A 14332-nucleotide genomic window follows, 5' to 3' on the forward strand; every position below is an offset into this window, starting at 1 on the left:
TTAAGTCCCACGCGCGCGCGCGCGCACACACACACACACACACACACACACACACACACACACACACACACACACACACACACACGGACACAAATACGAACACACACTGCAGAGGGACTACTCCTCCTCCTCTTCCTCCTCCTCCTCCTCCTCCTCCTCCTCCTCCTCTCAGTGGGGAGCGAGGCCAAGAGCAGACAGCCTGTGTTCCGTCAGGGCGTCCAAAATTCCATGACTTTCCCAGAATTCCCGGACGGAGCCAAGTCATATATTCTGTTGTCATCCGCGAGGCCCTAATGAAAACCCACGGGGAACACAGCGGCAGATCCTGTCTGCTCACCCACACGCCATTTACACTGAAAGTGACTCCAAACTATGACTCACCGCGCACCGCTCTGGATGCCGATTCTCCACTGAAACTATTTGATTCCACGCAGCAGCAGCTGTACGTCGTCGTACGGAGAGGCTCCACTTATTGAATTCATTTGATCTGCGCGTAAACCGCTAATAACAAGACACGGTTCGTGCAGCCGAACTAAAATAGCAGCATATTGTGAGGATTTTCTAACGCCGTGAGTCACTCGGTCTTCGCTGCGCGTCGAGTCCAACCAAAACAAGACTCGGTATGCCACATTAGATCATAATATTACACGTTTTTATTCGTCTTTATTGCATTACATGTTGTTAAACAGCTCTGTGAAACTGCAAACCTTCTGTATTGTTCAGAATCGAATTTTTAAACGCCGTCTCGGGATTTAAGCTGTTTATTTTGATTGAGTCCCTCAGACTTAGGGGGGGGAGTGAAGTGCCAGGAAATATGAATGAAAACTGGCCCGCTGAGTATAAGAAAGCGGTTTAAAAGAGCTTTCCGTTGTTTTTTTTTTTAATATAAACGATGGCTTTGATAGGCTGCAGTCTTTATTTTCGCAAATGAATGTGTCAAGTATTAAGGTGCCTGATAAATCACTCTCCCTTCTCCTTCCTCTCCTCTCCTTTCTTGGCTTTTCTGAGGGGTTTGGAGGAGCAGCATGATTGCTTACAGCTCTGGCCCTCCTCGTCAGTAACCGTGCCTGAATCAACAGCCGCCCTGCTGTTTTAGTGCAGGAGAAATTTTAAAGATTATAATGGGACTGTAAAAACGGAAACCTGCTATATAGCGTGATTGACGGCCGAGCCTCACACGCTCAGGCTGCGATGCCGTAATGGTGTGTGTTTAGGACGGGTGACAGTAATATTTCAACCCGTGCGTGCGTGCGGTCGTCTGCTAATCAGACGCTTCTGAGCTTAAATGTAATTGTGGTTTTCGAACATTTCGCTTCCACAGAATCGTCAGTGGAACACGGGATGACGCGTCACAGGAGGAAAAGATGGCCCGCACGATGAGGTCTGTCCATAACAACGATTTTCCTCTCTGTTAAATAAAGTAGATATAAAAACTGAGGAAATGTTAACTTTTTTTTTTTTCCAACATTAAACTCCAACTAATTGCTTAAACATTTCCTGTGTGGATCCGTAAGTGGACAGAAGCCTCGCGACAGACTTTTGGCGCTCCTTGAGCCACATTTGAGAATTTCCTACTTACCTCATTCAGAGGTGATGCTTAACAAAAACATTCAGCGGCCGCCTGAGAAAAGACGACCCCACTGAGTTCAGCCGTCAGCGCTGTTGAGACAAGTGTCCCGGTAACTTCAACACGTCTCGAGGATTTCTGCACCTTCTTTTTTAGGATTATCTACCCGAATATAGTTGTATATAAAAAACAACAACAACAAAGCAAACAAAGCCTTGAAAAAGTGGTGATTAAACATGAAAAAAGTTCAAAAATAAAAAACCTGACGTACGAATTAATTGCCCGAAAAAAGAAGAGTGTGCACCAAGCTGGCAGCTGTGAGGCTTTACAGTGAGACAAATCTTAACGTTAGATGTTGACATGTCGTTATGACAACGCTAACTAACTAACTTCAACTGGTTACCATAACAACACGTGCTAATCAACACTAAAAAGTACAGCTGAGGCTGATGGGATTGTCCCTGGTATCGGATAAAGGGAAATTTGCATTCAAGATGGCGTAAGGGATCTTCAAAGTTACTATAGTTCATCCTCAGGGGAATGTGAATGCCTGGACCAAACTTCATGACCATCCATACAACAAGTTATTGATGTAACTGAAAACTATAAATGTCTACTTCACGTGACACGAGGCGAAAAGCCAGGGGATCAAGAAAGTCATACGGATTCATCCTCTGGGAACCATGAACTTCTGGACACAGTTTTTGCGCTCATCAACTCGGTAGATTAGATATTCTGAAAAAGTGAAAATGTTGAGTTATTGGTGGCATTAAGAGGAAAAGATTTATCCTCTGGGGAGCATGAATGTCTCTAAAGTTTTCTGCTAACCTGCTCGGTAGTAGATGGGATGTTAAATGATCAGTAAAAATGTTGAGTTATTGATGGTATTGGAGGAAAAGATAAGTAGGATTCATCCTCTGGGGAGCATGAATGGTGACAAAATTTCAAGGAAATCCATTCAAAAGTGAAGGATCACCCAAATAGCGTCACCATCCTTCGAGCCGTGTCTTTTTCTAAAAACATGTTACCGTGCCAACCTAAAACACGCTCAGGACGAGTCACTGGCAAGAATTGTGTTAATCACTACTTTGAATTATGTGAAAATGACTGTTACAAATGGAGCTCCTAATTAGCAGATGACTGTTTGTAATGAGTTCAGCTAATAACAGACTTCAACAGGCAAAGACGGCGTAACGTGTTTTCACACGTGCTGTGACGAGCGGCCGAAAACTACAGCAGCAAACAAGAGGGAGGAAGCAAAACAAAACCATCAGTGCATCATCTGCCCTTCACCATTGGCTCTCTGTGCACCCCCTCCCCCCTCCACCTCCCAACTAAGAACTGACAAGCCGCAGCAATGAACTGCAATGCCTTCACGAACGGGCACTGCAGATGCAACCTAAAACAAACCATAATGATCTATTTGTGGTGCTGCTCCGGGGCGAATAAATGAACATAACACAAAAGCACACACACGATGTTTGGACTTCCAGTAAGTTCCACAACCACAGTTTAGTCTCCGGGGGATGCCGGGCTCCTCTTTGCCGAACTTTCCTGAATGACACACGCACACACGCTCGTGCACCCAGTAAATGCAACACAAGCTCGCTGCAGACCTCGCTGGGGGGAGGCGGGGGGAGGCGGGGGGGAGGCGGGGGGTGTTGGCTCATTCAAAGTTGTGAAGTGTTAGCAAACACAAGTAAATTCAGTTAGTAGGACTTAAATGAAAAGTGTTACAATTTCAGTAGAATTTAATCTTAAGTTCTTTATTTTGTTAAACTTACTTCTAATTTAATTGTTTTTATGTACTTTTTAAAAAAAAGTTGTTCCAACTTAAAAAATGCTTATGAAATTAACCTGTTATGACTTAAAAAGGAAAAAGTTGTGTTTGCCGAGTAGAAATTAGTAACCATTAACTTGACTTTATATTTACCCGTTAACCTTCCTCGTTGTTTTTACTTCGTTTCATGAACTCGATGCTCTTAAATGTTAGCAAACGGTGAAATAAACGTGAAATTATTTCGCTGTTGTCAAGAAGCCTGCAGCAAAACCACAAGCCGGGAAATCCTCCTGCCAAACACGCTATTTACCAACGGACGCTGCACGAGTATAACGGAAATTTAATTCTACTCGAAAGCACAGAATTTCTCAAAAGATATGTTTATTTGTATTTTGTTCATTGGCTGACAGAAAACTCAGACTCAAGAGAACTCGTGATTGTTAGTTGCATTAAAATGGCTTTTTCTTCGGTCTGTTTTGCTTTAATTGGGCTGCAACTATATCTTATTTTGTGATGTTTGCAGCTGGAGTCTGATTTGTCGCATTTATTCATCGTTGACGGGTGAACTTTTGTAATTGTGGACATTTATTTGATCCGTTTTATCCGGAGACGGCGTTGATGAAGCTAAAAATTAAACATCTGCCGCCAACTCACGGATGTGGTGACGTTCATTGTTTCTTTGAAGGGGAAGCGTGCCCTCTAACCAGCTTAGAAACATAAAGGAAGGGGAACTCCTCCTACGTGGTAACACTTCCTAAAACACAAATAAATGCCACGCTCTTCAAATGTGTCATGAAAAGGTTCTTCTTTCTATTTTCCCCACTTGACGGCGTTTGCTCAGCTCGTATTTTACATCCCATCCAACGCCTTCCCGAAGGCTCTTTGCCGTCCCTCGACCCCCGTTCCCATGGCAATTAGTCGGGAGACCTCGGCCAATTATCTGCCGTTGTTGAATGACGCGCGCTCGACAAACGCCCGACGACGTGCCACCTCGACTCCAAAACCGAGGAGAGATTTGTGTGACGGGTTAATAGCCGGATAGTAAAAGTGCTCCGGAGGGCGACATTGTTCACTTCATGTTGGTTTATCGTGCGCAGCGACCCTATTGAATGTTTTATAGAGACGGTCGCCCATCTACATATTCCTCTGAATGGGCCGAGGGCCACATAAAGAGGACTCGACCGACACCGAGCCATAAAAAAAAAAAAAAAAAAAAGAAGAAGCTTGAGGGTCATTTCAAGAAAAAAGGTCGACCTGTTGACTGCGTTAGAAATGAAACGTCACCGATTCATTGAAAGGAGAAACTGAAGACGCCGCGGGCGCATGCTGCACAACCTGTTAGCCGCTGCCAGGCCGAGTAAACCCGGATCGAGTGTCCTTCTGTTCTGTGCGTAGGTGACGCGTCCCTTCAAGAATGCGGTTCTCTTCCTCTCGCCATTCGCTTCAATTTCCCCTCCGGTTGCTTACTTCACCCGCACAGCCGAGGAGCTGTCGCTTGAGGAATCTGGAAAACACCAGCGGGGAATGAGAGGAATTTCTGCTTTTCGTTTTTCCTTAACCACCCCCTCACCCCTTGCTCTCTTTACTTTGGACGCCTCTGCACAGCCGGGGCTCTTGAGTTTTCTCTTGTTTCTGAATGCAGCCCAACAATAACAACCTCTCATAAACAATGGGGCTTGTTGATTGGGGGGTTGTGAAGCAGAGTGGCCGTTGCTGGCCCGTGCTGTCGGTTCTGCTGGCAGCGGGCCTCACGAACGGTCCCGAAAGCCTGAAAGTACAGGCTGCGTCGAGGACTGTGAAAGATTTAAGGGGCAACTTTAAAAATGCACCATCTCTGAAGGACCATAAACACATGCTTTAGTTCTTTCTTAATCTGTCTTTCCTCCAAAAGGACTTTGATGGACCAAACGCTGAAAGGGGATGCTGGTCAATGTCAGGAAACCACAAAAGTACAGGGGGAAAAAAAAAGAAAAGAAAAGAAAAGGAAAAAATGGTAGTTTTGGAATTCTCTGCTTTTTACAGCAGCCGCGGACTCGTAAAGGGAGTCTGGATCACACGGTGGAGGAGTCTGAACAAGACGGTCGTGGAGCTGCGCCGCGTCCTTTCAGCCTCGCGGGTAAAAAACACAGCCGGAGTCACATGCCGGTTAATACAGGCGAGCAACAGTTAAAGCTTGTGTCCGCGGCGGGGAAATGATAATACGGAGTGATGTGTCCTGGAATAACTCTAGTCTCTCCTGTTTCCATTTTGGAAGAGGATACCGCACATTACTGGACATTGTCCCTCATCTGTTGAACCCATTTTACGACTCGCACGTCAAACTAAATCAAAATAAAATGTCAAAACAGATTCTGGTGAGTGAGATGTGTAAACAAATCCCTGCGTTTTTTTATTTTTTTTATTATAATTTCCTACAGGATGCAGCCCAGAGTAGAGGATTTAGGAGGATTTTCCAAAATATCTAAAATGCACAAATGAAACATGACACAGTGCAGTGACTTTTTGTAGCGACGGACGGGCATGGTGCGCCCCCGTGTGGACAACGAATGATCTGCATGTCACCTCATCTTAAAATAAGGTAGATTTTGTTGGGTAGGATGGGGGGTTAAAACAATATATATCACTTTGTCTTATATCCATCCCATTTCTAAACGCAACATAAAAAAGTCTTTAAGGGAGCCTTGATGATGTTTATAAATCTTTACACTTTATTTAAGAGAGTAAGGTGCCACTCAACAATCAAAATAAACATATTCTTGAAATCATTCACTCACACGCTCACCAAGCACTCATCAACACGATCACTCCAAGTGTTCATCAGACTCTGAGGTCAGACAATCATTTGTCTGTAGGCTTGAATGGATCCGACCACGTCTTCACACCTGCAGGCAAAAAAAACACAATGATTGGTGTTTAATGTCCATTAAAGCACTGAAAAAACTGCTTTCACTTTTTGTCATAATTTATTTACAATTCAGAGGAATGCATTTAAGATTTAAATTAAGTTTTTTTAAAATGTGTAAAATGTCTTTCTCACTGCTGGTATACACATTTACAACATTTCAATCGACACAACCTTCATTGAGTTGATAAATTTACCTTTAGCGTAGACAGAAAACAACCCAGTGAAAGCAGTTGGCTTTTGTCACACATCCAGGTGTGCTGAGTTTTTTCCTTCAGCTGAGTGGGAACATTTAAATGCTCTAATTTTCCAATAACAAGGTTTTCATTTACAGTCAGTATTGTGGTTTGTGCTGCAGCTGAAATACGTCAGCGTGTCGGTACGATGAGGATATCAGATGTTTTCTATAATTACTATAATATATCTTACCTACTGGCTGCACATCGGCCTGGTTGATTCCTGCCCGGTTCATCTTTTGAACTTTTTCTAGCAGGAAGAGAACCAGTGCAGCATGTTAGTTAAATATACTACAATTTGAACACTGCAGCTGGTTATTATCAGTTCTTCTGGCTCTACTTTTGTCTGCTCTCTCAGTAACACTGGATGTAGCTGATCCACAGTCTGACTATCGCTTTCCATCTTCCTGGCCAGGACGGGCTCGGACTCAAAACAAGTGGATAATGTGGCTAATTTAGGTATAAATGTAGAAACCACAACTGTTTAACTTGATGAGTTTTCCTGGCATCACTCTGCCTTTGTTTTAGTTGGCTAAGTGGTTTAGAAATAATAGAAGAAAAAAAAACTCTTTCTGGGAAGGTTTCCTTAAATGTTTTGATATCTGACCCCCAGTTAAGCTAAATTTATGGAAAATAAACCAATAAAGTGACATAAAATCAGCAAACAATTCTAAATACTTGTGCTTCATTTACTACTTCATTTCAGAGGAAATATTGTACCTTTACTACATTTATCTGACAGTTTTAGACGATAGTCGCTGTTCAGAATAAGATGTTTTTGTACCCGTCCTGTCGAATCATTTATCTGAGTTTGGTGGTTTTTAATTTTAATTTTTCTAATAAACTGAGGATTTAATGTTCCTTGATGGGCTTAGAAAATCTACTGTAATCTGAAAACAGAGATATAATCTTACAGGACGATGACACTACACACAAAAGATGTTCTTATAGACCATAAACATACTACAAACAATAAAATACACATTAATGCAGCTATAATATGAATCCAAAATCATCATGTAATAGTGAAAGTTCATTTTACTGACAGTACTTTGTTTTTGTTCCAGTCCACTAAAACAGGAGCAGAAAACTCAAATGGAAAACCTCGAAGTTAATCAGCTCAATGTCACTTAAATGAGTAGAAACCTGCCAGAAGCTTTAGTTTGTTGTTGTTGTGGTGGAGTAAAAACAACATGTGGAGACTTTCCAACATGCACCGTGACATTAGAGGAAGTGAAGGGAAGCTGATGCCACTTACTGTATTGGTCTTTGTGCGTCAGCGGGTGGAAGAAAATGGGGTAAAACGCGGCGGCGACGGCGGTGACGAAGCCTCCAAACACCAACACGATCCTCGTGTTTCTGGACATGTTTCTCTTGGCTGCATCGGAGGAAACGCACTCACCTCCAAACTTACACAATGTTTTTTGAAACGATTGTTTCCGGTGTGAAAGGTCGGCCGGACACCGCGCGTGCGTAAATCCAAAGAGAGGAGGAAAAAAAAAAAGAAGAAGAAGCTGGTTTTGGTCTCTCTGGGCACCCGTACTTTGGATACGACGTCAGCACCAATAATAATAATAATAATAATAAGGAAGTCTGAGGCGAATATATTGAGAGATTTAAGCTCTAGGTTTTCTAACCCTTCTCCTGGTTTATGGAGCCGACAGACATGAGATGTGTGGTCGTTATTGTGTTTGGTTTCTGCTGCTCGTTCGGAAAGACGCACGAAAACAAACCGATTCAAACATTTATAATCCCTCACAGTCACATGGATGTCGGCTGGGTGTACACCATCCAGGTAACACCTCACTTTCAGATATATATAAATATATATATATAGTTATACATATATATATATATATCTATATTGCACATCCTGCAGTTTAAAAGTGGTTTAATGTGGATAAAATATGCGTGTTCTTAATTGTGGATATGAACATGAGTGTTATTTATTTCCTGCAGGAAAGCATGCACGCCTATGCAGCCAACGTGTACAACAGTGTGACCGAGGAGCTGTCGAAGCTCAAAGACCGCAAGTTCATCGCCGTGGAGCAGGAGTTTTTCCGACTGTGGTGGGATGCCGTCGCTTCAGACAACCAGAAGAAACAAGTAATGATGATGGTCACATGATCAATAGGTGATGTTCTCCTCAGATGATCCTTGCTTGAAATATAAAGTAAACAATCAACATCTTTTGCAGGTGCGACAGCTCGTGAAAGAGGGTCGACTTGAGTTCATCATCGGAGGCCAAGTGATGCACGACGAGGCGGTGACCGACCTGGATGACCAGATCTTGCAGATGACGGGTAACACGACGCCTCGAATCCTTCAGCTGCAGCAGTGGGTGGCCCGACTCCTGTAGTAACCCAGACCCTCTTCTCCCCCCTCTCCTCCCACCCCCCTCCCTACAGAGGGCCACGGCTTCCTGTACGAGACGTTCGGGGTGCGTCCGCGGTTCTCCTGGCACGTGGATCCGTTCGGAGCCTCGGCCACCACGCCGGTCCTGTTCGCCCTCGCCGGGTTCAACGCGCACCTCATCTCTCGCATCGACTACGACCTCAAAGACACCATGCAGCATAACAAGGTGCCGGCTCAAACACGACTACAAACAAAATACTACTACGACAAAACGTTAACGTCAGCATCATCAGAAGACTCGTGTTGTTGACCTATTTTTGGCAGAAACTACAGTTTGTATGGCGCGGCTCTGGATCCTTGAAAGCCCAGCAAGAGATGTTCACTCACACGATGGACCAGTTCAGCTACTGCACTCCATCACACCTGCCGTTCTCCAACAGGTAAGTAGAAGCTCACGCTCCTCACTGCTGGATATTATTTCTGTAATTAATCAACGTGTCCTGTATTCTTAGTCCTTGTTTGTGCTGCTACAGAAAGTAACGCATGATACCGAGATGACTGGTAACAGAGAAGTCTTCCTTACAACTGGTTATTTACATCAATTTCATTATTATTATTATTATTATTATTATTATTCCATATTTACAGGAAAAAAAAAAGCCACAAAGAAGAATCTGTAGAAATGTTATTAAAACATGTCGTTCTTTACACCTCAGTTCTGGTTTCTATTGGAACGGAGTCGCCTTGTTCCCGGACCCCCCGAAAGACGGAGTCTACCCCAACATGAGCCTGCCCGTTACCAAGGAGACGGTGCAAGCCTACGCCAAGACCATGGTGGAGAACATCAAGCAGCGGGCCGCGTGGTTCAGGACCAACCACGTCCTCTGGCCGTGGGTGGGTCGGCAGAACTGCAACGAGCTTTTCACCTACAAAAACATCGTCTCCAGCTTAAACGTCTGTTGGATCTTTGTGTTTCAGGGCTGCGACAAACAGTTCTACAACTCGTCCGTGCAATTCAGCAACATGGATCCTCTAATGAAGTACATCAACCAGAACAGCGAAGAGTTCGGCGTGACGGTCCAGTACGCCACTCTGAGCGAATACTTCCAAGCCGTCTACCGATCGGACCTCGTCTGGGAGGTTCGTGGGAGCCAAGACTTTCTGCCGTATTCGACTGGTAAGAACCGAGTATCTCAACGCAGAGAAATCAAGTAGGAAGACTCTGGCTATTAAAATCTTCCTTGACATTTATCTAGAACCTTACCAGGCGTGGACGGGGTTTTACGCCTCCAGAAACGTCCTGAAGGGAGTGGCGCGACGGGCCAGTTCCAAGCTGCACGCGGCAGAGACGCTCTTCGCTCGGTACCGGATCAGCTTCCCGGACGGTCCCGTGGCTAAAGACTGGGCTCTGGACAAACTCCGATCTCTGCGCTGGGCTGTTTCTGAGGTAATCAAATCGAGACATTTGACTCCATCACCTGAAAGAAGAATGAAATAAACAACGGACGTGTCGTTTATGGTCTAAATTTTAAATCAATCGGTAAGAAAAGACCTACAAATATTCTTAAAGACGAGTCTGTCATTATATTAAAAATGAGTCTATTTGTTGTGTTTGTTTTTCTAGGTGCAGCATCATGACGGCATCACGGGTACCGAGTCTCCCAAGGTGGCGGACATGTACCTGCAGCATCTGACGCAGGCCATGATGGGAGTGGAGGAGCTGCTCGCTGCGCTCCTCCTGCTGCCGCACTTCCTCCAGACTCCCGGCGTCCTCCAGAGGCGCTACCACAGGACAGGTTGGAAATTATGACATTATATTTGTTCACGGATGTGATGTGAAGTGTAGTGTATATTTAAGTAATAATAAAAGTCATAACCATCCTCACACCAGATGTTCAGGAGGCTCTCGAGCAACACGTCCTCATTTACAACCCGCTGGCCTGGAACATCACCACCGTCGTCAACGTCACCGTGACGCTGCCGAGCGCGGCCGTCTTCGACGATGACGGACAGCCCGTCGCTGCGCAGGCACGTTTCATCCGTTTCATTACACACGCGATCAACTGTTCGCTCTGCAGGGAGACTGTAACTTCTGTATTTACATCGTCTGCAGCTGAATGAACGTTCGGGATAAACGTTCCCGAGAAAAATATCTCGTGGTCTCTAACGTCAGAACATTATTTCTCTAATTCTTTAAACGTGTTCAGTATTTTTTTATGTTCCCAGGAGGGAGTAATCTTGCTTTTAAAAACATTATACAAATATTTTTGTGGTCGCATTCTTCTCGTGTTTTTCCAGCACGTTGTCGTACCATTAAGAACAAATATATTGTGGGAACAACAGCAAACATTACTGCAGCGTTGCATCATTTCTTGCTGGTTATCAGCGAGTAGAGACGAGACACCAGTTAAAACAAACATCAGCTCCTGTGATTTCAAAAGTTAATAATTTAACAGATGTTTTCTGCTCAGTTAACAATTTCACATCTGTTGTATGATTATTTATATTATATTTATCCTGTTTTGGGTAAATTAGTTCGTAGTATCATATAAATTTCTGTTACAGATCCAAACGTCGGCCCAGTCCAACACGACCTACGACCTTTTCATGGTGGTGAAACTCGGAGGCCTTCAGTACAGGAAATACTTGATAAAGTTCACAGAGAAGCCCGGCGCCGGAAAGCCCGACTCGTACGAGGCGAAGCGTGTTCGGTTCGAGAGGCGCGGCGCGACGGACCGGGCGAGAAGCGGCAGGCGGCTCGTTCCGGTTCTCAACCAATGCTACGAGCTCATGTTTGACCGGGACACCAACCTGCTGCACAGCGTCACGTACCTGTGAGGCTTCACGTCTCCTTACATTTGGGTTTTCTGTCTGTTTTTTTTTTATATTTCAACTCTCTTGAATTGAATGTCTTATTTTATAGTCCGGAAAAAAGGAGAGTGAGGATGACGCAGGATTTCTGGGAGTACGACGCCAACGGAGACGTCAAAGCGGGACCCATCTCTGACAACTACGTCTTCAGCGCCAACGGTTCGGCCACGAGGGCCTACGAGGCCGCGGAGATGGAGATCGTCCCGGGAAAGATCGTCACGGAGATCAGACAGTACTTCTTCAGGTGAATAACGAGGAACCTCTTTATCTCAGTCGATAAAGACTCCTGGTAAGTCTCACGTTCGCTCCGTCTTCTAGAGAGGAGAGCGACGAAGACTACGCCTACTCCATCACCACCCGTGTCCCAGAATGCTTTGAGGCCACGCTGCCGTGTCACCGGCTGGAGCAGAGCTACTCGCTGGGGCCCCTGCGGCTCAACACGGAGGTCGTGCTGAGGACCAGCTCCTCCCTGAAGAACGACAGGACGCTGTACACGGACGACAACGGATACCGGATGATGAAGAGGACGTACCGGAAATTCACCAATAACACTTTAGCGAGAGTAGGTCCTCAGATCTCAGATAAACGGGGCTCCTGACATCCGTGTTGTTAAAACACTGGAACATGCACTGATCTGTGCGTGATGTGAATGTTGCAGAACTACTTCCCCATGGTGAGGGCCGCCTACATCGAGGACGAGCTCGGCAGACTCGTGCTCCTCAGCGACAGAGCTCACGGCGTGTCCAGCCAAGCGAACGGACAACTGGAGGTACGAAAACGACACACACACACACACACACACACACACACACACACACACACACACACACACACACACACACACACACACACACCTGAACGCCTCCTGTTCCCCCAGGTCATGCTCCACCGGCGGCTTTGGAACGACTTGCCCTGGAACCTCGGCTACAACCTGACCCTGAACGACAGCTCGGTGGTGCGGCCCACCCTGTGGATGATGCTGGGCTCCCGCAACGCCACCGCCAGGCTTCACCAGCGGGAGGCGATAGAGCTGCAGCACAGGCCGCTCGTCATGCCCATAGACCAGCCGCGTAAGTGCTGCAGATTTCAGGCCCGACGTGGGCGAGCGTCCAGCATCAAAAACAAGAAAACTAGTTTCATTATAACTGTTAGACGTCAGTGTGTTTACAGGGTGAACCTGTAAATAAAATAAAATGAAATACATGTTATGGTACAAATGTATACTAATAAAATCATATTTTTTGGACCCTACCGAGCATCAATTCAGTAACAAAAGTATTAAAGTTTGGTGCTCGGCATGAACCTTGTCATCACATAAACTATACTGACACTTACTGAGGTGACAAAGACAAAACAAGACAGCACGTAGAGACTAATGCTTCCTGCTCTTCAGCACTGACGCTGCCACACAACAGCATCACAATCACCGTACATGTAGTTGACGAAACCTGCCGATTTTTCCGTCTACTCAGAGGAGCCCCGGCGGGGGAAGGAGCCCCGAGAAACTTCGGCCATGCTTTCGGTCGTCCTGCCGCCCAACCTCCACCTGCTCAGCCTCGCCATCCCCGGCTGGAACTACAGCTCCAACCACGACGTTCAGCTCCACCGCGTACACTCGGGTCAGCTCCGACATGTATCGGGCACACGCGACTACAACATGTTATTTTACTTCTGTTGTTTGTCTATGGGATTAAAATGTGCATTTTGTATTTTTTTTTTTTACATCTAGGTACGGACCTGCAGGTGGAGCCGGACTACGATCGGGTCCTGCTGAGAATCATGCATCTCTTTGAGGAGGGAGAAGACCAGGAGCTTTCAAAGCCAGTCACCATCAACTTAAAGGTGCTGAGGAAAAAAAAGAAAACTTAAATCTCTACAACCTTTGATTTCAAAATATAATTTACATAATCTTTTGTTTTACCATTTCCTGTGTGGGCAGGATGTTCTGCGGGGCGTCGGGGAAGTGAGAGCGCTGGAGGAACGTTCTCTCACGGGAACCTGGAACATCACCAGTCTGCAGAGGTGGAAGTGGAAAACTGCAGATAACTTGGAAAGAAGTAAGAACTCGCTGTAAAACAAAGAATATCAGGGCGGCTGGATCCTCCAATTTTTCATTGTTTCTTGATTGACATCCGTTCTTCTTCTTCTCTTTTTTTAGAGAACCAGAGGTGTCCAGATGAAGATTTCACCGTGACCATCTCACCCAAAGAGATCAGGACCTTCTTTGTTCACTTCAGCTCTGGAAACTTTTAGGTTGAACTTTTGTCTTCCGCGAAGATCGAAAATCATTAGAGAAAATCTGATTTTATAGAGTTGATCCTTTTTCTACACTGTTAATTAAAGCTGTTTTTGCACATTGCATTGATTTTGTTTTTTAAAAGAGGCATTGATCTGTTGACTCTCGCAGAATAAAGTGATTATTTTTGTCCGACTTGTTCAATTCTCACGTGTCAAATTTCCTGATTTCACACTCATATTGGGGATTATAGAAAAGGAATATTAACATGTTGGTCCACTCATCCAAAACCCAATCTCAGCAGTCCTTCTTTAAAGTGGCAGTAGGCAAGTTTCACCTCTCTCTGCTGCCTTACTCATCTAAGCCCCTCCCACCCAAATTACAC

At 45.1% G+C, this 14332-nt stretch overlaps 2 protein-coding genes across 3 annotated transcripts; one reads left to right on the top strand and one right to left on the bottom strand.

Annotated features, from left to right (window-relative positions):
• Positions 1-6032: 6032 nt before the first annotated feature.
• smim20 (small integral membrane protein 20) lies at positions 6033-7946 on the bottom strand. Its single transcript, XM_069718938.1, has 3 exons — positions 7744-7946; positions 6679-6735; positions 6033-6229 (listed from the first exon to the last, which is right to left on the bottom strand). Exons 1-3 carry the CDS (start codon positions 7850-7852, stop codon positions 6186-6188), a joined length of 210 nt encoding a protein of 69 aa, XP_069575039.1. The 5' UTR covers positions 7853-7946; the 3' UTR covers positions 6033-6185.
• A 120-nt stretch (positions 7947-8066) lies between these two features.
• On the top strand, positions 8067-14142 carry man2b2 (mannosidase, alpha, class 2B, member 2). Of its 2 annotated transcripts, XM_069718963.1 has the most exons (19): positions 8068-8280; positions 8445-8591; positions 8683-8788; positions 8894-9066; positions 9165-9280; positions 9557-9734; positions 9819-10017; positions 10097-10287; positions 10465-10636; positions 10732-10868; positions 11406-11674; positions 11764-11955; positions 12030-12273; positions 12370-12480; positions 12589-12781; positions 13184-13330; positions 13441-13553; positions 13651-13768; positions 13870-14142. In XM_069718963.1, exons 1-19 carry the CDS (start codon positions 8137-8139, stop codon positions 13962-13964), a joined length of 3045 nt encoding a protein of 1014 aa, XP_069575064.1. In that variant the 5' UTR covers positions 8068-8136; the 3' UTR covers positions 13965-14142. The 2 variants fall into 2 exon arrangements, with proteins under 2 accessions (XP_069575063.1, XP_069575064.1); XM_069718962.1 differs by having other exon boundaries at positions 8067-8280; positions 9557-10017.
• Positions 14143-14332: the final 190 nt, after the last annotated feature.

This window comes from Brachyistius frenatus, unplaced genomic scaffold (assembly GCF_029030835.1).
Source record: "Brachyistius frenatus isolate BFR_SWC_R1_liver_20210118 unplaced genomic scaffold, ASM2903083v1 Contig_203, whole genome shotgun sequence".
Classification (NCBI taxonomy): domain Eukaryota; kingdom Metazoa; phylum Chordata; class Actinopteri; family Embiotocidae; genus Brachyistius; species Brachyistius frenatus.